The sequence below is a fragment of the Dermacentor variabilis genome, chromosome 3, assembly GCF_050947875.1.
Source record: "Dermacentor variabilis isolate Ectoservices chromosome 3, ASM5094787v1, whole genome shotgun sequence".
Taxonomy (NCBI): domain Eukaryota; kingdom Metazoa; phylum Arthropoda; class Arachnida; order Ixodida; family Ixodidae; genus Dermacentor; species Dermacentor variabilis.
This window is the reverse complement of record NC_134570.1, coordinates 168,328,280-168,349,622: the sequence shown is the minus strand read 5'-3', so window position 1 is coordinate 168,349,622 and position 21,343 is coordinate 168,328,280. Positions and strand designations below refer to the sequence as shown.

At 46.0% G+C, this 21,343-nt stretch overlaps 2 protein-coding genes across 2 annotated transcripts in view; both read right to left on the bottom strand.

Annotated features, from left to right (window-relative positions):
• The window catches only part of LOC142574311 (sodium-dependent multivitamin transporter-like), a 79,728-nt gene extending 66,367 nt beyond the window's left edge, over nucleotides 1-13,361 (bottom strand). Inside the window, exons 1-3 of the mRNA XM_075683430.1 lie at nucleotides 13,282-13,361; nucleotides 4,076-4,185; nucleotides 3,685-3,752 (exon numbers count right to left, since the gene is read on the bottom strand). Coding sequence (XP_075539545.1) covers nucleotides 3,685-3,752; nucleotides 4,076-4,185; nucleotides 13,282-13,331 — 228 coding nt within the window. The 5' untranslated portion in view covers nucleotides 13,332-13,361. The remainder of the gene's footprint in view (nucleotides 1-3,684; nucleotides 3,753-4,075; nucleotides 4,186-13,281) is intronic.
• A 1,701-nt stretch (nucleotides 13,362-15,062) lies between these two features.
• LOC142574893 (putative sodium-dependent multivitamin transporter) overlaps nucleotides 15,063-21,343 on the bottom strand; it is a 58,851-nt gene continuing 52,570 nt past the window's right edge. Inside the window, exon 9 of the mRNA XM_075683889.1 lies at nucleotides 15,063-15,210. Within this exon, the coding sequence (XP_075540004.1) occupies nucleotides 15,063-15,210 (148 nt within the window). The remainder of the gene's footprint in view (nucleotides 15,211-21,343) is intronic.

Here is a 21,343-nt window from a genome sequence, read left to right as displayed (position 1 = left end):
ACGAAGCATACCTCATCCATAGTTAATGATATTGCAACTAATACGCATAAACGTTGCAAAGGAAGCTTCAGAGTCTATTCGCTATGCTAAATTTCAAGCTAAATGCAAGAACACTTAGTTATATTTTAGTCGGTTACTTAGTGCTTTGTTTTCTTTTCTTGCTAACTCTTTTGTGCATTTATTTATAGCTTTATTCCATTTTGATATTTTTTTAACGAGTAACAATTCTGCCGCTCCTTTTATTCCCTTTTGCCGAGAGATGAAAGTTGGATGACGTCCAGTGCAACAGATAATCACCTCCCCCCGTCCCAATACCCGCCGACCAGGTCTCTTCCACAACAAAAGGAGCCTGCAGCGACACAACAACCAGTTGACACACAGTGATACCTCGCATACCCCCCCCCCCCCTCTCCCCCTATATTCAATAGGACACCTTTCTTTTCAGTTCTATACATCTGTCGCTAACAAACCTTTGGTCATTGCCTCGCCCACTTCACTTACGATCTCTGCCCTTTCGAAGAACCATACCTATATACAAGGTTTCCCACGTAGTTTTAGCCAAATTTTAAATATATAGAAATGCCACCTAGCTGGACAGAACAAATGTAATGTCGTTTGCTGTCGCTTCAAGATAGTCAGATAATTTTATTGCGACAGCAATAATATGGACACTCCAAGCGTATTTCTGCCGTCGCCGTCGTGGTTAAATCGCGCGTGCGCGACCGAGGAACGCGGCCCATATGCCTGCCTTCTCCAGTGGCGCGCGAGCCCGGGGTGTCAGCTGAGGGAGGAAGGGCGTTCTTCTCCGGCGGCTGCTAGGGTGCATCCATGTCCTCCTCGCCCGCCGCTCCATACAGAGGGGAAACGAGGCGGCGTTGGTCACGCGAATCGCGGCAGCCGTAGTAGAGGCCTTTGGAGGATACCGTAAGTACGCATTGCCGGCGTTCGTGTCTTGAAAGCGATCTGCGACGTGGCCAAAGGGCGCGCCCGCGCTGGCTTCATCTTCAAAGCAATCAGCGATGTTTGCAGAGTGCGCGTAGTGCCGGTAGCTTCGCATGCACTCTGCTTTCAACGTTTCGTTCGCGTTGAAGCGACAGATGCACGGAGGTCAATTGGCTCGCGGCTGCTAACGCGATTCCTAACTCCAGCGTTTTGATAGACAGCTTTCGCTGTCATCGAGCGAGGTGTGTTCATGTTTACCTGTGTGCGCGTAACACCGTGCTGGTTAGCTTAGTTAAAATACGTTGACGAGCCAGATGGTTTGAATCTGCGACAGCATGTGAAAGCGTGACTGAACAAAGACGTAGAAGGAAGCATACACGCACATACGGCGCTGTCTCTGTGTGTGTGTTTCTCTCTACGTCATCGTTGAATCAAGCTTACACATCCTATCATTGTTAATTTAGTTAGTAAGCGAATGTTTAGAAGTTTATACGGCCGATGAAACTACTATCCTTACTTCGCGCAGCTATCTACTAATTTGCTATCGCAAACGGTGCTTCGCCTCTCCTGGCAGAACTGTGATCTTTTCGTTCCGCTTAATTCGATAATTAGACCTGCCACACAGAAACACAAGCTCTACCGAAAGGTACCGCTACGAAAGTGCCGAAATTCATCGTAAGGAACATCTTGTTATGACATGGTTACCAAGAAGTGCTAATCACCGGGAGAGGAAATGTTTCTACGGCGGAGCTTACTCAAGCTATCCTACAATACAGCCAGACAGGTCACCGCAGGTAAACCGCTACCACCCGCAAACGAATGGCCTTACCGAGCGCCTGAAAAGACTCTCACCGACACGATTTTATGTACGTCGACGTCGAACAAAATACCTAGGATGCGGTCCTTCCCTACATAACGTGCTCCTTACAACACGGCAGTGCAAGCAATAACGCAGACCACGCCGTTGAAGCTGCTTTAAGGATAGAACCCGACGACGAACCTTGACTCGATGCTGCCACACGTTAGTGATGAAGAGATTCCCGACGTCGCTGCCCATTTGCAGCGCTCCGAAGAAGCAGAACTCACCCACCAGTGCATGAAGAAGCAGCGAACGACGGACAGGCGGCAATACAATCTTCCACAACGCTAACACACCAGCTCGGAGACCGTGTTCGGGTTTGGACTCCCATACGCCAACAAGGACTCCGTGAGAAACATTTGGGACGCGTTTGTGGACCCCACGGTGTCATCCTACGTATTGGCGCACTATTGCTATGAGGTCGTACCAGTCGGCATTTCGCAACCACAGCGGCGCTGCGCACGGCCCGCAGTCGTCCACATGGTGTGTGTGCCTTCAAACTGTCTACGCCCGCTGACAAACTTAGGGCAATTGATTCCTTGTTGGTTTGTTGTTGCATTCTTCTTCTTTGATATGCCTATTCTTGTTTTTCGCTTTCATGTTTGTTTCCGCATCGGAACGATGTTTTTAAGAGGGAGGCATTGACACTTGTACCTAATTATTTCTCTCCCCTGAACTTTTTACCTTATAAAAGATGCTAAACGTCATCGCTCGGCGCAAGATGCGCCTTGGATCCGAAGTTCCTTGAATGGTATTGAAGGTTCTATCATTTGTCTGTTGTCACCGAATCTCATGTAACCTCATTGTAGGAGCGATGCGAATTGAGTAATTATTTCTGGAAGGCAAGCGGGCACCAGAGATTATGCTTGAATCTTCGGCGAGTCATGTATAAATCACCGATTGCGCTCGCCGCTGTCGTACTACATTGAGCGTCACTGGCTCTTATGGGTACAGGATCAACCATTAAAGAGTTTGTTTCGCAATTCGTTATAGAATTAGGGATTTTTACTTACCAAAACCACTTTCTGATTATGGCGTACGCCGTAGTGGGGACTCCGGAAATTTGGACCACCTGGGGTTCTTTAACGAGAACATAAAGCAAAGTACACGGGGCTCTTCGCATTTCGCCCCCATCGAAATGTAGCCTCGTGGCCGAGATCTGATCCCGCGGCCTCTTGCTTAGCACTACAACACCATGGCCGCTAAGCAACCACGGCGGGTAGTTTCGGAATTCGCAGTTTGCTACTGTGTTCTTAACGGCACTACGACGAGACAGTACTTTTGAAAGGACGCTACATGTCCAACTACTGCTGAATCCAGTGCCAATAACTTGAGGTGTACGTGTTTAAAAGGACATTTATTAATACTGTAGTGCAAGTGCCAGCTGAGGTGTTTCAAAAAAGAAAGAGGGCGTTGATAGTCGCTATCACAGCCGTTCCTATTGCACTGGAACAAAATGGTGACGTAGTACATACAACAATGTACTGTTGGACATAAATATTATGTCTGCGGTATAATCTTTCATACAAGTGTAATATGCAAATGTTTACAGTTTTATCGGAATGAACTAGAAGATGCTGGTGCGAAGACATGAAAAGCCATGCCGAGTCGAAACCTAATATCTTCTACATCTCATATCCTACTTCTTCGTGTTGCCCTTCTTCGTTACACAAGTAATATAGTTTTAGATATTCTTAATGATTTTGCAATTAGAGAGGTAGGAACAATTATTATTCAGCTTGAGCATTGATATTGTATATCTGAACGAAAAATTGGATTTCTCGAAACGCCAAAATTCTTAAAATTGATAGTTCTTACCCTTTACTTGCGTTTATACTAGGACTGCGTAGATCTATAACGAAGAGCCTTAGTCGACCACTTACCCTGCCAGTCGATCCCAAGTATGGAATAATAATCGCATAAAGGCTCATGGTTATTCCAGAGGCGAAAGCTGCGGAACAAGGAGATGAGTGTGAAGTAGCTAGCGTTTTCTATTTTTTATGAATTACAATGGCTTACTTTCTTATACGAGTACTAAACCATAGGCGAAAATATTGAACAATGCGTGAACATTAACACAATAGTGTCCGTATACAAAAATAAATCTTATAATGAACGACTTGTATCTCAGGAATTCGTTGCACGTAAGCCATGAAAGATATGCTGCTACCACTCTAGTGCCCAACATTAAGCACTGACAGTATTTCTCACAAATTGCACGTGTGGTGAATAAATTTAAACCTGAAGAAAAAAGGTCAGTCGCAACGCTCTTACCTAAAAATTTGGTCAGAAGAAGCGAACCTTTCGGTGATGGCTTTGCGAAAAGTGCGACAAACTCCACATATGTTACGGCCGCAAGTGAATTTATGATGGACGATATTGTGCTGAAAAAGACGGAAGAAGTAGCAACGTGATGGATATTATTAATGATGTCAAACTTCAAGAAATAGAAGAAATAAAAAAGCAAGGACATGATAAAACAGACGAAATATTGATCCCAGAATATTTTATTGCCAGCAACAAATGGGGCTTCAATACAGGCGCAACATTTGTTAACGTACCTTTCAGTAGCCTCACTTCATGTGTTCGTGCGCGTGAGTGTGTGCACACATGTATCGCTCGGCGTCTGGAGTAAGTTCATCGCTTATGTCGCACGGAAGCATAGTGCCAAGCTTAGTTTGCACGTTGCGTCCGTAGAAAAGACTAAAAAGGAAAAATCGCGATCTCCCCTGTTACCTGTATTGCCGTATAGTAGGCAAACGTGATGTACGGAAGAATCTCACCCGGAGTTTTGTGCTGCACCTCCATGTACAGTGACCGCATGTCTACTATGGTTTTGTTTAACCTCTCCATCAGTTCATTCGTTTGTGCATGGTTGGCTGTTATTTTTCGATGTCTCGTGCAGCTAAGTTTGAAAATGTCCTCCATCATTTGTGCTGTAAAGCATGTCCCCCTTTCCGTGATCCCATACGACGGAGCGCCATGCCGCTGGACAATGTAGTGTACGAAAAACTTCGCGACATCGGAAGCCTAAGCCGCGGGACAGTGCATTTTTCTCGGCATAACGAGTCAGATAATATGAAGAAGAGATTTGGAGACGGACAAAAATGATTGAGAACAAGTTAAGGACCGCGCAAAGAGCGATGGACCGAAGAATGCTAGGCATAATGGTAGGAGACAGAAAGAGAGCGGTTTGGACCAAACAGCAAACGGGTATAGCCGGTATTCTGATTGACACTAGGAGAAAAAGTGTAGCTGCGCAGGTCATGCAATGCGCAGATTAGGTAACCGTTGGACCTTTAGGGTTACAGAATGCGTACCAAGAGAAAGGAAGCACAGTCGAGGACGGCAGAGAACTAGTTGGGGCGATGAAATTACGAAATTCGCAGACGATAGTTGGAATTGGTTGGTGCAGGATAGGGGTAATTGGAGATCGCAGGGAGAGGCCTTCGTCCTGCAGTAGACATAAATGGGCTAATGATGATAATGATGAATTCATTGCAACAATAATCCATTTATTTCCAGTGGAAGACAACGGGAAGGGTCCGATAAGGTCCATCCTCACGAGGTCGAGTGGTGTCCCAGGTGGTGAAAGTGGTTGAAGTAGGTGCGCAAGTTTTACATTTGTTGTCTTGCGGCGCTAACACTCGCGGCAGCCTTTCACATACTGGTGTAGACTAGACGAAAGTCGTGGCCAGCAGTACTGCTGGCGCAATCGTGCGAGAGTTCGCAAATAGCTCAATTGTGGAGACGTGGGTCCGTCGTGGCACCCCAAAAAGATGCGATGACGTATGCCGGTAGGCCTAATGAAGAGAAAAGCTTTGTCGCTTCTTTTGCAATTTTTTTCTACAGGATGCCCCTCTGAGAGAAAAGGTGAATAACTCGCAAGCATTGGGCTGAGGAAGTTAAAATTTCGGTCCTCCACGTAGTCAATCACACACCGTAATTATTTGTCTGCTCGGTGCTTAACTTGAAGTCACATTTAGTAAAAGCCCCGAGGACATCATCGTCATCCTCATAGCTCCGAGCAGGGTGTCCCACAGGTGTGCGGGAAAGCGCGTCAGCGTCTTCGTGTTTACGCTCAGACCTGTATGCAAATCGGATGTCAAGCTCCTTCAAGCGCATACCCCACCGAGCAGGCCGGCCAGACAGATCTCTGAAATTTTCCACCCTGTACAGGGAGTGGTGATCACTCACCACTTTGATTGGACGGCCGTAGAGGTAAGGCCTGAATTTTGTCATCGCCGACAAACATCTTTACTTTTTACCATCATACTAATGCGTGTAAATAGAGTTTTTCTTGCCCGTTCTATGTAACTGTGGATTGTTCAGCCTGGTAACGCGAGATCTTTACCACGTGATGAATTTCTATTGTATATCACTAATGATGGACGTTTACTGCTCTTTTTATGCTTTTTCATGTACTGTATTTCCCCGCTCCTGCAATAGTCCTTCGCGGCTGCAGTATGTTGAAATAAATAACTAAAAATAAATAAATAAATAAAGCGCAGTAGTTGGTGTCGACTCGAGAGAGTGAACGACTGGCGTAAGCTATGAGGTGCTAAACACGGCCGTGTCGCTCTACAAAACGAGCCCCAAGTCCTACATTGCTAGCGTCTATGCGGACCTCTGTAATTACGTCCTCATCACAATGTGCAAGTAAATGTGCTGTCTGCGTGCGCTGGCTTAGTTCTGCGAAAGCTGTCCCCTGTTGCGGCGTCCTGGCAAAAGGTACATCTTCTCGGGTCAGTCGCGCGTGTAGTTCGGCTATCTTGGGGAAGTTCGGAATAAATTGACGATAGTAGGCGCGAAATCCAAGGAAATGTCGCATTGTTCTTTTGTCTGACGGAACAGGAAAAGCGGCAGCTGTTATAGTCTTGTCTGGATAGGGGCGAATTCAATCTGTACTCACGACATGTCCAAGGAACTTCAGCTCTACATAGCCGAAATGGCATGTTGGGGTTTTAGCGTGAGCTCCACTGAGTGAGTGGCTTTCAGAATTGTTCTGGGGTGCTTTAGATGTTCCTCGACAGTACCACAGAAGATGGGTGCATCATCAAGGTACACAAGGCAGCTTTGTCACTTCAGGTCAGCGAGAACGGTATCTATGATCCTCTGGAAAATGGCTGGAGCAGAACAAATGCCGAAAGGGAGAACTCTCAACCCATTAAGGCCATCTGGGATTACCAACGCCTTCTTTACTCGGTCTCACTCATCAACCTCGATCTGTCACTAGGCCCTCTTTAAAGCAATTGATGAAATTGATAAAAAAGCGGGTAAGCGTGTTTTTATGATGTTGTTTAAGTTACTGTAATCAGCGCAGAAACGTAGTGTTCCCTACTTGTTCACTAGAACGGCTGGCGATGACCATGGGTTGCTCGGTGGTCAATGGGCTCCGTCATTGAGCATTTCCTATAGGCTTGCGTCATAATAGTCTCGCTTTCTTTAGGAGAAACATGGTAGTGATTTTGCAGCATAGAGCTAGCATCATCGTCGGTAATAATGCGATGCTTGGTGAGGACTGGTTGTAGACTTTAGACGAACAGGCGAACGAAGACTTAAATTTGTTTAGAAGGTCGTCAAGTGCAGTGCATGCACATTGAAGCAGCAAAAGCGAGACGTTGCTGTCGGCAAGCGTAACCTCGTCTCGGAGGTTTTCAGACGTGACTTGTACGAGCACAGTTGCTCGTGGCGGTAACGTCACGCTGTCGCCAGCAGCACGCAGCGCAGGCTTAAGGCAGCTGTCAACCTCTTGTTCTGTGGCACGTTGTATCGAGATGGTAACTACAGGTTCATGGAGATCTTTAGTTGCGCCGTGCTCGTGAAGAAAGTCCATATTGAGATTGAGTTGACGCGAACAATCGCGGAAGACAAAGCAGGTGACTACAAATATATACGCTCAAATTTAAATTCTTGCAGTACAGCGGCACAGCGGCACCACAACGCTACCTCCAACTGTGAGAATACGCGTTCCATTGCAAGGGGTGATAACTTTCTTATGAATTGTTGCTAGTTTGCCGCTAATAATTGAATTATTTGCACATTTATTCACCAATGCACTGACCTGTAGACCGGCTATGAGCACACGTATGTCAAGCGCGATTCGGTCTCCAAGTTCCGATAGGGTCCCCGGTGCACACAATCGGAGATGTGATCAATGTGATTTGTTCCTTTCGCGTAGAACATGCGGTTTTCAGTGGATCTGCGACATTCCGTGCAAACGCCGATGGGAGGTCTTCTGCACTTTGAATCTCAGCGACCTCGCCCCCGAAGTCCATTACCTTCAGTTTTCTCTGCGGTGGCTCTGCGTGCTTTTCTAATCTGTCGCCCCGAATTATGAACGAATGGCTGAGCGTCGCCTAGGAGATGGTGACCCCGATTTACGTCATGAGAAAGGTACCCTTTTACTGGGCCAGATACTCTTCTATGTCCCTTGGCCTCTGGCCAACTTGAGGACAAGGTCAGCTGACGGAGAAACGGTGCAGCGCTAGTTGTCGATATGGACACTCGCTGTAGGTGTGGCTGGCCTAGCCACAATGGTAGCAGAGTATAACCTACCCACGCCAAAAATAAGATTTCTGCGGGGTTACACGCTAATCGTCGATCTACAGACCAGCGTGTGCTAATTTAATCCCAGCTTGCAAGGCCGTCTAAAGTGAGGCTGCGGTCCGAGAAAGATGCATGGAGTTTCGCAAAGATTCAGCATACGTACGGTACGTATATTTGTGAATACGGGAGCCGTTACCGCAACGGTTCGCACCGCGTTGGACATCATGTGTATCGGTGGCTGCGCAGTGCTAGCTGAACCTCATCGCGGATTTCACTGACAATGGAGCCAAATGATGGCTGTCTCACTTCACAGTGCTTCTCAACCCCTTCGCCGATGAGAGAGCGAACAATTTTGCGAACCCATTCGGTGCTATTGCTCCCGAAGGTGGCGAATAATTTCCGGGCTCAAATGACATTCACTTGCCGGTAGAGGAGGGCAGACCGCTGGTAAAGGTTTTCTCGATCGTCCCAGCTTCAGTGAGGAGCTCGGTCGCACAACGTGGGGGGCTTCGCAAAAGACTAGTAAAAAGTTAGGGCTTCGTATCCCGAATCAGGTAGCGTAACTTTTACAGCGAAGCTGTTTATAGGTAAAGTTTCGTGCATTTTTCGTGTCCGTCAAGAAATCTGCGTAAAAAAATCTATAATCGTGGGCACTTCTTCGTGCCACTTGCCGCACGTTCGTCGTAGTCTTCTACCACAGCTGGCTCGTTGGCGCCTCTCCGCGTAATGGTGCAAATGCGCTCGTCCGCTGTTAGCGCGTTCGTCTCTTCCACAGCTGGCTCCGTTGGTGCCCATCGTTGCCAGCTTTCCCATATTTCCCTATTTCTTAACCTTCACCTTCCTCCTGTGAGACTGCGTTGACCAGCTTAGCGCCCCAAGAGCAGCGGCTGATCCAGTGGGCTCGCGGACTGGTGCAAGCCAATGGGGCCCGGAACTAAGGGCTCCTACATACGAGGTAGTCACCCCACCTCATTAGAAATAAATGTTTTTCTTTCTCTCTCTTTCTCATAATGCCCCTGCCACTGCGAAGGCGCTGGCGACACTGGCCCACTGCCAGTCGGTGCAGTGATCTCGGCCTAAAATTCTTTGCCTCAATATTTAGCGAAATGAAAACACGAATGTTTATAACAAACGTCATGCATGAATGACCACGGATGTACAAAAATTAATTAGTGTGCGTACCTGTCGACACGATGACCACCGATCAATAAATGCGTTCGTACCTTTGTTCAAAATTCTGTGTGACCTCTTTGTCGTGTGCTACACAGCTTCGCTGGTCATCCGCCTTCACAGAGTGGAAGGGTCATGATTTTTTCTGGCCCTTGGGCACAGCAAGATCCGCTCGTTCCAAAAGTCGAGTGATATCCTCGACGTACATCGTGACAGCCTCATTCGGCATCTGAACGCCGGATTGCAGTTCACGCTGAGAGTGTTCACGGCGGTCAGCGTTCAAGCAGCATTCCGGAAGGTCATATCGGATTCCAGGGCAGGATGTTAACATCTCTCTATTTTCGAACCACTTGTGGGCGGCATGCTTTAAATTAAATTATGGGGTTTTACTTGCCAAAACCCCTTTCTGATTATGAGGCACGCCATAGTGGAGGACTCCGGAAATTTCGACCACCTGGGGTTCTTTAACGTGCACCTAAATGTAAGTACACGGGTGTGCTCGCATTTCGACCCCATAGAAATGCGGCCGCCGTGGCTGGGATTCGATCCCGCGACCTCGTGCTCAGCAGTCCAACACCTTAGCCACTGAGCAATCACGGCTGGTCGGGCGGCATCCTTTAACCTGAAGTACACGTTCCGCAGTTCGTGGCATCATCCTAGCAGTTCAACGCAGCCACACCTTGAAATTCACCCAGCCAATCATACACGTCTTCACATAAATCCCCGTGAAAAGTAGGGGGTGACGGTGGGTTTTGAAAGGTCCAGCACGTTGGCGTAGGAGGCGTCAGAATTTCCGTGGTGATCTCAAACGACGTCATAGCGCCAGTCTCGGTAGGGTGTCCTGGTGTCTCCGGAGGCATGCCTCGTTGGCGGTGCCTTTCTCTTTGAAGTGGGCTGTTCATAGGCGTAGGACTCGTGTTCCTGCTACTGGACGGGGCCTTGTGCATGGATTGTGTCATTGTCCTTGTACACATCACCTCCACCAGTCATGTCACGTGGTTTTACGACAATGCAAAGAAGATGAATAGGTGATTTTGGGTTACTTAGAATCGTTGAGCGCGATCTTCCGGTTTTCATCTTCTACGCGTGCTTTTCCCACCAACACTAAGCGGCAATATCTAATGTACGTTCAGCGCTTGCTTGAAATTTAATTCCTCTTAGTTCAATTGAATTCGTTTGGAGTAGCATATTATGACAACATAAGCAAACAGTGAAGCTTAGTGTTTGTTCAACGAAAATAGAGAAAATAGCAAGGTATCCTCTGGCTCTTAATGCATTACATTTTTAATGGCCGTTAACACTCCGTATCGAGTTTAATGCGTAGCGTCCAAGCGGGGAAATTCCCAGCAACCTTGGGAGGCTCGGTCCGCATGCGCGAAACAGCACACCACCTCCTTCTTTTGGAACGTCACGTGTTTCTCGGTGTGATGCCTGTTTCTAATCTTCTTTCTGAAACTGGGGTCATTGGCTTTGTGTGGCTTGGCATGTGCCACTGGTTCACTGCATATGTGCAACTGGCAGGTACCACTCTTCCTCGCCAACTTGAGACACTGGCCAAGTGCCATTAGCTATGTACCACTCTTACAGTACAACTTAGCTCGCACAGTATGGGCCACTGGGTCAATATCGCTCTTCCATGCCAACTTGGGTCACTGGGTAGGCGTCATTAGGTGTGTGGCAGTGTTCAGTGGAGACAAAGTATTCCAACAAAACCCATCGTGCGATTACTGGTGATGTTAATGCGGTTATAATCGAAGAAATGTTGAGAAAAACGGCATGGCCACCGCCAAAAGACGACATGGATGAGGCGCGTATGTTACTGGGCTATCCCCTTGGAAACCCCGGCGTTTCCAAGAGGATATTATATTATATTCACGCACGCGCCACATGCGAGTGTGAATATACGAGGAGTGTTCAAAAGGAATCAAACGCTTGGTCAGGAGAAATGCAATTATTGATTAGGAGGTAGGAAACCCTAAAGTCCTTCAAAGAAGTCTGTTTAATAATGCACACGCTTCTTCTAGTGCTTCAGCCATTGTTGAAAGCACTGCTGGAACGCATAATCTGCAATGGTGATGAGCTGGACCGTCGAATTCAGCATAATGTCTTCTCTGGGCTCAAATTTGATTCCTGTTGACACCATTTCCAGCTTGAGGCATAGCCAAAAGCCACACGGAGCCACGTCGGGAGAGTAGAGAGCCTGAAGAAGCACATAAATATTGTGTTTGGCGAAGAAAGCCTGTATCAGACGCACAGAATTGGCGCCTGCGTTATCATGATATCTATATGATATATGTTACCAGAGCTGGCCGTTTCTTGCCGCCCACAGATTCGCTCGTTTGCGCCGCACCGCAACAGGAAGCGACGAAGAACCTCCAGGTAGTATTCCCTTGTGATGGTTTGGTCTTGTGGTGCGTACTAATGATGCACCTCCCCGCCAGAGTCGTAGAAAACGGTCAATGTGACATTGAAATTGCTGAAAACCTGCCGTGCCGTGAAACCTGCCGTGAGCACCGGATAGTGTTGAGGGTTTTTTGTAATATTGAAGAGCGGCACATACCCAGTCGCACATAACCAGTGAACCATGTTGGTGTGATTGAGGCTCATCGATAAGTGGTACATACATACTGCCCCATATCTAGTGATCGAAGTTGGCGTCAAAGAATTTAATTGAAGGGAGGCACATACTCATAAGCCAGGGACCCTGGTTGGCGCGTAATAGGTTAACTGAAGAGCAGCACATAACCAATCCCTCAACTTGGCGTCAAAAAGGTTCGTCGAACAAGGGCAGTTACCCAGTGGCGCATACGCTGTGATGCCAATTGGTGCGAAATTCGTTTATTAAAGAACAGCACATACCCAATGGTCGAACTTTGCATGAAAGAGGTTCATTGAAGAGTGACATACATCCATTGTCGCATTTCTGGTAACCCCGTTGGTCCAATGGTTGGTTTTGAATTAGGTTCCCAAAGCGCTGCAGACTGTTAGTTTACCCATTAAAAAATGGACTACCGAGTGACTCAGGCTGGCGGGAATACGGTTGGAGACACATATAGATACATGGTCTGTTAGGCACCGGGAAGTGTTTGAAGTATCCTAAAATGCTAATTACGCTTAAAAGAAGCACTAGAAATTTACCTGTTCAAATCGCAAGCCTCGCAAAGACCTGTATTAATGGCAATACACTTCGCCAATCGCGCGGCGTATGAGCTACAACGCATGACCTCTGGCCAGCGCTTTCGCGTTGTAGCTCTTACTGAGCCCGATAGTACGTATAGGAACTATGTCGCTGCCTCGTTACTTATTACCGTACCTCGTTACCATACCAATAAGTATTGTAACGATCATCGCAAAATAAAAAATAAATTATGACCAATGGCACACCCATCATAACAAATATTGAGAATCATAATAACCTGACTCATGCTGTCCAAGGAGTGAATGCACCGCAATTTCTTTATTCCAAGTTTTGAAGGAGGCAAACACTCTTTAAGACCAGTGACATAATGGAGGAGAATTTGTGACAAACTCGTCCTCCCCACACTGTTATATACAGTACTCGTACTGGTACATTCCCGTTCTGAGAACTTGTACTGACCACTATTTTTTTTTCTCATGAAGTTCTTGACGAAAGAGATTCTTTCTGCTAAGGCTATCAGAAAGTGCGAATTTGGAGTGCATGAAACAGTAACGACTTACGCAATTTGGTATGTACGAAATAATCACGGTTAAAAAAGAAGATAGTAGTGTAAATTGGGTACCTTGTAGTGGCTCCCACAACACCAGCCAAAAAGATTCCGGAAAATCCCATGAAAGCTGCCAAATGAGTATTTACGTAGTAGGGGATAATCTGAAAACCGATTTATGTGTGTATATAGTTTTCATCAACAAACCAACTTGAAGCTACACTGTTAATCTGTGATGATGCCCTGGATATATTCAATATTTAGGAACTCTTTCTCAGCGGAGCGCAAATGCTTAATTTCACACTTGCAGAGCCTAGAATTTTAAATGTACTTCTAGTAGGCTGTCATAACGGCGCTAACGTTTATGCATTGATTGCTGACAGCATGCTCGCTCTCCTTAAAATAAACACATTTGCACAAAAGCTGAATAATCACTCTGTGAATGGTGAACATTATGTATTTTCCTTTGATTTCTTTAATTTAATTGGGCCCGCTTACATGAAAATGGAGGGGGCCAAGGAAACAAAACTGCCTGTTGGCAGCTTGGATGGTCCGTGGCACACTAAAGCCGTGTGAAAACATGAAACACTGAAAAATCTTTATTTCACTGTGGAAGCAGCTGAACTCCAAATTCTAAATGCCACTCTTTAATACTTCCCTTGGAGGTTTACCATATCTAATTTTTAGGGCAGCTTTAACGTGATTTAGACCGTAAGCTACATTCTGGTGCATGTACATATTGCTGTTCAATGGAAAACTGGAAAAATGAGCGCGAATATGTGAAGACCTTGCAAATCTTTAGCGTAATAACAGATTTGGTGTTGCAGAGTATTTGTGACTGCTGTGAATGTTTCATCTATAGTTCGGTTTCTTCTATATCAGACAAAATTTCTAATGAAGTCACATACGATAATGACAAATGCCCAGATATTTGTCGGTATTGCGTTGTGCTGTAATTGCAGTAAAAATGACAATTTGCTGCAACAAAAACTGACACATCGTTATTAATTAACGAGCCGACGTGTTTATGAACTGGCAATGTTTGCTTTCTTTTATTATTTTTCGAGAAAAGGCCTTATCCAGGTATGAGTAGCCTTTATTCCTGCTCTCCTTGGTTTCTATTCTTTTGTGAATGAATCAAAATAAATTGCAAGTTCGAGAACTAACCATAAATAGGAATGCATGAAAGTTTGAAATCATTACGGCATTTAAAAACTACGGGACATTGTGTAGTTTAGACACGATATAATATTGCAATGAATCGTAGTGGCGCGTTTGGTCGCAGCTACATGATGTAAATAGTGGGGGACTCTTGATATTCGCCTTAAATCGAGAATTTTGGCAGCCTTGTCTGCTTAGGGAGCAGCATCACAGATGACATATTTAATACTCTCGGGACGAAGCGTGTTCCATATTTTTGGTTCTGTAAGCAATAGTGCCGAAGACAGGTCACTGTGAAGAGGTATCTATATTGCAGTCTTCCCACCGTATGCGATGCACTTCGACAGCAATATTGTGTGAATGCGCAATCATCAGAAAATATACTGCAAGAGCGGTTACTTACTTAAAGGACGATGTCCGGAAACCAACCAAAATAATTTAATATAGATATTTACGTTTCAACTCCCCCACGGGAACCTCGTTCATTGTGAGCAAGGCGGGAGCCGAAGGCTTATATATTGTTTATAAACCATTTTGGGTCGTGTTTGGACCTCTTCCATTTAAGTATGGATCATCCCGACCAGACAGGCTTCCGTCACACTCTCGACTTCACCCATTTGCGAGCGGTGACTTAGTTTTGCACTGTTTTGAGAAAGCCATGCTAAAGCGGCTGAATAATGACTAGAGAGCAATCACTAAACATATCCACGTACCTGATCCGTAGTAGCGACTACGCCCGCTAGCAAAGGGTCGCAGTCCCGAAACCAGTAAGCCATGATGAGGCCTAAGCCGGCAGTAATAATGAAGTAGGTAATAATGAGTAGGGTCCCCCACCATGCCGTTCTAGAACAAAACGAGAAAGGGTAAATAGTAGGGCAAACCAGTGAAAGCGAAAGCAAAGTTTAGAATTGGACAGGAGATTTACAGACACTGTTCTCACCATACGTGGAAAGTAGTTGTTGGGGAGGCATGTTGGTGTCGCCCTATACGCGAGACAACGTCTGTTGCTAAGCAGACAAATTATGCCGATCCCCTGCCGTGTGGGAATCGATGTAAAAGAAAATATCGGTCCTGCTTGCTTTGATTGACGATAATTAACAGGGATGTTGACGGCAAATGTTGAATTTGTTCAACTTTTAGTCCAACACGAGAATGCTGGTGTCAAACGTTACCTTGCGTGTGCCACTGCTGTTTGTCTGTGTAGTACACAGAAAATACAGGGGAGGCGTTTGCTTGAGGTATTGATGTGCGCCGTACTTCATAACCTCCGAGATGGTTGAGCGTATAATTAATTCACACGGCACACCGCTGCCTGGCTGCACGTGACGCTGCACGTCCCAAAAGTACAACCAGATTATGAGGCATTCTGACATTTCTGTTGTTCTTTTACGTGTCCCTAAGTCTAAGTGCACGAGCGGTTTTTATTTCGCCCGCGTCGAAATACGGCTGCCGAAATCGGGAAAAAACTTGCGACCTCGAGCAATGCCATAGCCGCACAGCTACCGCGGCGGGCATACAACTGTTGATTTGATATGCGACCGCTTCCGTAGAGTTGGTTGAACCCTGTTGTGCGCTTTATTGCGGCTCTGCTTCTGCAAGCCCTGCGTAAGCTGCCCGGTAGACATATCTGCATAGTGTTTATTTTTCAGAAAAACAGATACGTACACTACCATAACCATATCTGCCGGCTTGGAGTGTGACACCTGACACCAGCAAAACATGCCGAGAGCGAGTGGGGCTATACTAATCCAGGTACAACTAAATTAGGAAGGCCCACTAAGCTTCAACAGACACAATCCCTCACCAGAACAGGAATTGGTCTCCCTGGTGCAGTACAAGCGCACCCCCTCCAAAATCACTCCAACAACTAAACCATGGCCATCCGTCACCAGCTGCTGAGGAGGCCTCACCAAGGCGGCGGTCAGACCTGTATTGCAGCAGAGGGTGCTTAGAATCTGTGGCTCCGGACAGGCCGCCAATGGAATCTGACCTTGTCAACCTTTACCACCCGAACTCTCTCGAGTGAGGCTAGCTTAGTAGGACTCTTTGAGGAACTATCAGACATTGTTGGGGATATCAATGGTCTTAGCGAGATTAGAAGAACTGGTGAGGCTTATACAGTGCTGACTAATGGTCATGTCCTCTGCTATAGAGGTCTCCCAGATAAGAAGCAATACGGGGTTATATTCCTTATCCACCAGGGCATAGCAGCCATCATTGACGAATTATACAGCATTATTGAGAGGGTAAGAGTAGTCGTAATGAAACTTACTAAGAGGTATAGATTAAAGATAGTCAAAGCCTGCTGTCCAACATCCAGTCACTATGATGATGAAGTAGATAAGTTTTTGAAGACGTTGAATTAGCGATGAGAAAAGTGCGAACTCACTATACTTTAGTAATGGGCGACTTCAATGCAAAAGTGGGGAAGCAGCAGGCTGGGGAACAAGCAATTGGCAACTACGGCTTCAATTCTAGGAATGCTAGAGAAGAGATGTTGATAGAATTCGTAGAAAGAAATAACCTTCGAATGATGAATACCTTTTTCAGGAAGGATAGCAACCGAAAGTGGACCTGGAAAGGCCCTTATGGTGAAACAAGGAATGAAATTGATTTCATAATTTCTGCCAATCCCGACATATTGCAGGATGAAGAAGTGGTAGGTAGGTTAAAGAGCAATGACAATAGATAATGAGGGCTAGGATTCACCTGAATTTGTAAGGAGAAAGAGTAAAAATTGCCACGAAGAAACAGGCCAACCTAGAGGCAATAAGGGTAAAAGCAGACAAATTCAGGCTGGTACTTGCCAATAAATATGCAGCCTTAGAACAGATAGATGAAGGTGACACAGAGGTAATGAATGAAACCGCAAGTAGACTGGTTTCAGACGCACGAATTGATGTGGGAGGCAAGGCACCAGGGCAACCAATAGGTAAGTTCTCAAAAGTAACAAAGGACCTAATAAAGAAACGACAAAGCATGAAAGTGTCCAACTCAAAAGATAAGATTGAATACGCGGAACTGTCAAAACTGATCAACAAGACGAAAATAAGTGATATTCCAAACTATAACGTGAGAAAGACTGAAGAAGCCGTAAAAAATGGACGCAGCCTGAAATCAGTGAGACGGCAACTTGCCATAGGATAAACAAAGGTGTATGCATTGAAAGATAAGCAGGGTAACATCATCAGCAATCTCGAAGGTATAGTAAAAACAGCGGAAGAATTCTTTACTTACCGTACAGTACCCGGAGGACTCAGGAGAACTTCATTCGAAACGATAATAAACAGGTTGCAGAAACTCCTCCTACAACTAGTGATGAGAAAGGCCTTGCAAAACTAGAAACGGGGAAAATCGGCAGCAGAAGTGTGAATAACAGTAGATTTATTCAAAGATGGAGGAGACATATTGCTTGGTAAACTGGCAGCTCTCTATACGATGTGTCTATCGACTGCAAGAGTCCCAGAAAACTGGAAGAATGCAAACATTATACTAATCCACAAAAAAGGAGACGATAAAAAATTGAAAAACTATACGCCCATTCGCTTGCTCCCTGTTTTACATAAAATGTTCACCAAGACAATCTTGAATAGAATAAGGGCAGTACTAGACTTTAGTCAACCAAGGAAACAGGCTGGCTTCAGGAAGCGATACTCTGGATCACATCCATGCCATTAATCATGTAATTGAGAAAACCGTAGACTACTATAAACCTCTCTATATAGCTTTCATAGATTAAGTAAAGGCATTTCATTTAGTAGAGATACCAGTAGTTATAGAGGCATTACGTAATCAAGCAGTACAGATCGCTTACATAAATACCTTCGAAAATATCCACAGAGATTCCATAGCTACCTTAATTCTGCAAAAGAAAAGTAGGAACATACGTATAAAGAAAAGGGTCAGACAAGAAGACACAATCTCTCCAATGTTATTCACTGCGTGCTTGGAAGAAGTATTCAAGCTATTAAACTGTGAAGGCTTAAGAGTAAGGTTCGACCATGAATATCTCAGCAACCTTCTATTTGCCGATGACTTTCTTCTATTCAGCAACACTGTAGACGTGTTGCAACAAACGATAGAGGACCTTAACAGAGAGAGCGCAAGAGTGGGTTTGAAGATTATTATGCCGAAGACAAAGATAATGATAAATAGCCGGGCAAGACAACAAGAATTCAGGATCGCCAGTGTGCGTCTAGAGTCGGTGTAGGAGTACGTTTACTAGGTCAAATAATCACAGCAAACCCTGATCATGAGAAGGAAATTCATGGATGAATAAAAACGGGTTCCATCGCATGCGGCAGATTTTGTCAGCAACTGACTGGAAGGTTGCCATTATCATTGAAAAGGAAGGTGTACAATCAGTGCATTTTACCGGTGATGGCATAAGGGGCAGAGACTTGGAGACTGACAAAGAAGCTTGAGAACAAGTTAAGGACTGTGCAAAGAGCGATGGAACGAGGATTACAATGCATAAGGTTAAGAGACAGGGAGAGAGCGGTTTGGATCAGACAGCAAACGGTTATAGAGGATATTCTAATTGACATCAAGAGAAAGAAATGGAGCTGGGCAGATCATGTAATGAGGAGAAAAGATAACCGATGGTCATTAATGGTTAGGGAGTGGATTCCAAGGGAAGGGAAGCGTAGCAGGGGGCGACAGAAAGTTAGGTGGGCAGATGAGATTAGGAAGTTTGGAGGGACAACATGGCCACAATTAGTACATGACCGGGGTAGTTGGAGAAGTATGGGAGAGGCCTTTGCCCTTCAGTGGGCGTAACCAGGCTGATGATGATGATGAGGTCATGTAATGGTCAGGTTAGACAAGAGTTGTACCATTATGATTACATAATGGATACAAAGAGAAGGGAAACGCAGTCGAGGACGGGAGAAGACTACATGGAGTGATGAAATTAGAAGATCCGCAGGCGCTTGATGCAATCGGTTGGCACAAGACAAGGCTAATTGGAGATCGCAGGGAGTGGCCTTCGTCCTGCAGTGGACATAAAATAGGTTGATGATGATGATGACGACGAGGATGATGATGATGATGATGATCATCCATACGTTGAAAATAAATTCATACCGTTTGCCGTTAACTGCTGCTGTGTATATAGTAGTAGCGCTTCTTTCCCTTCCGACGTCACCTTTTTCCTATCCCCCTTCTATGGGAACTGCGAGTGGCAAGGCTGTTCAGTCATTTGACGAATGCATTGGTTATACCCATTCTCTGCCCCCGCTTCTTTTCTCTCTACCTTCCCTCTGGACTTGCACGGTAGTAGAAATGTAATGGCTGCGGTTTCTGCAATGCTGCTGTCTGCGGTCATGGATACCTACAGCTGTCAAGAGGCAAATATGGCGACGTTCATAGATCTTCAGAGGACATCTTTCACATGCAGTGCAACGGAAAGGTACAATCAAGCTTCTACTACCTCGGTTTTCTCTGCCATGCTCCTTTCATGTACGTATATATACGCTATGAACCAACGCCAACGCGGTGTGCAAGACAGCTAGAGCAGCAGCTGCAGCGAGGAAGACGAAAGCAAAAGCAAAGAAAGCTTCGCTTTAAGAGGCTCTCACAGCCACGGAGCGTCTCACAATGCCGAAATGATGAGGAGCTTTGCAACAAGCGAATTGGTGCCGTTCCATCTCACTGATGTAGTAGACGAGACAGAAAGAAAGCCCTCCGTGCTTGCAGCTTGAAGTGTACTGTCCGTTCTACCTCAACAATTTTGCAAACCACGGTGTGGTTTGTAGACACACAGCTGCACCACAGGAACTCTGCTTGTGCGCACAATACTTAGGCGAGTAGTAGTGGGCACAGTGCTAGGACGCGCCAAGCGTCTCCAAGAGGAATGCGGTGTTCGCGTTGTGCACTGCACCATCCAACCAAATAGTCCTAAGAATAATTTCATCCGCTAGGATGCGCCGCTCTTCGGAACCGGCGAGTCGTCTTTTTTCTTCCGACATTTCTTACATTTCCGACACTTCCGACATTTTTATCATACAACACCTTAGCTCAAAAAGATGGCCGCTTGAAGTTATGAAGCGATGACGACCTCGCTAGCCCCAACCTACCACCGCTGGGTGCCGGTATGGCTGAGGACACGCCCACGTCAGATGCCACCTCCACACAAACCCTATTGAGTCGTATGACCTTGAAGGAGAATCGATAATGCCCGGAAAAGTACAGAAGCCTTGAGTTGCCGCCCGCTCAAATTTTGACTTCCATGTGGTTGGGCCCAGGACCAGACCTCTCAAATCCTGGCTGTCCAGAGGGCTCGTGAGAGGGACATCAGGTTTGACCTGATGGTCCCCGAGTGGGCCTTGCCAGGTGACGTTGAGTTTACTTGCGTCTATTGTGGATCATATAAAGTTTTTTCACTCACTCACTCACTTCTATGTGGTTTGTGTTCACCTTTCAGTGTAACTTTCCGCCGACCCCGCAAAGCTACTGAGTATTCTCTCAGCTTTCATGTGAGCGGCAAAGCTGCCAGCAAAGACTTGTGCCGACGTTTCATTTATCTACCCATTCGAAACCACCTCGTCATTTCCAGCCCCACCGCATCGAATTCATCAGCCGCCTTCTTAGCGTTGAGAGTATCCCGCTAGCTGACCACACATATGCCGGAACTCCATACCTTGCAACTCTCATCAGCTCATGCCGTGAAGTTATCCACAGTATTGATTCTCACGCCACCCCGCAAGAACTTCTGCGTCATTTAGACTGTTACCAAGCCAATATTCTACTGATCCACCGCATGGAAAACACGAACATCGCCTTGACCACTCTCGCCGGCACGCACGTTCCATATTCTGTCTACTAACATAGACATGAACACCGCAGCTGTCACCATAAGCCACGGGCCCATCATTGCATGATCTGCCTGAAACATTGACATCGCATGTGTGCCTCACCCATGAATCCGCGCCTGTGCCCCACCTGCTCCACTGCCATCACCCAATCTGGCAACCAC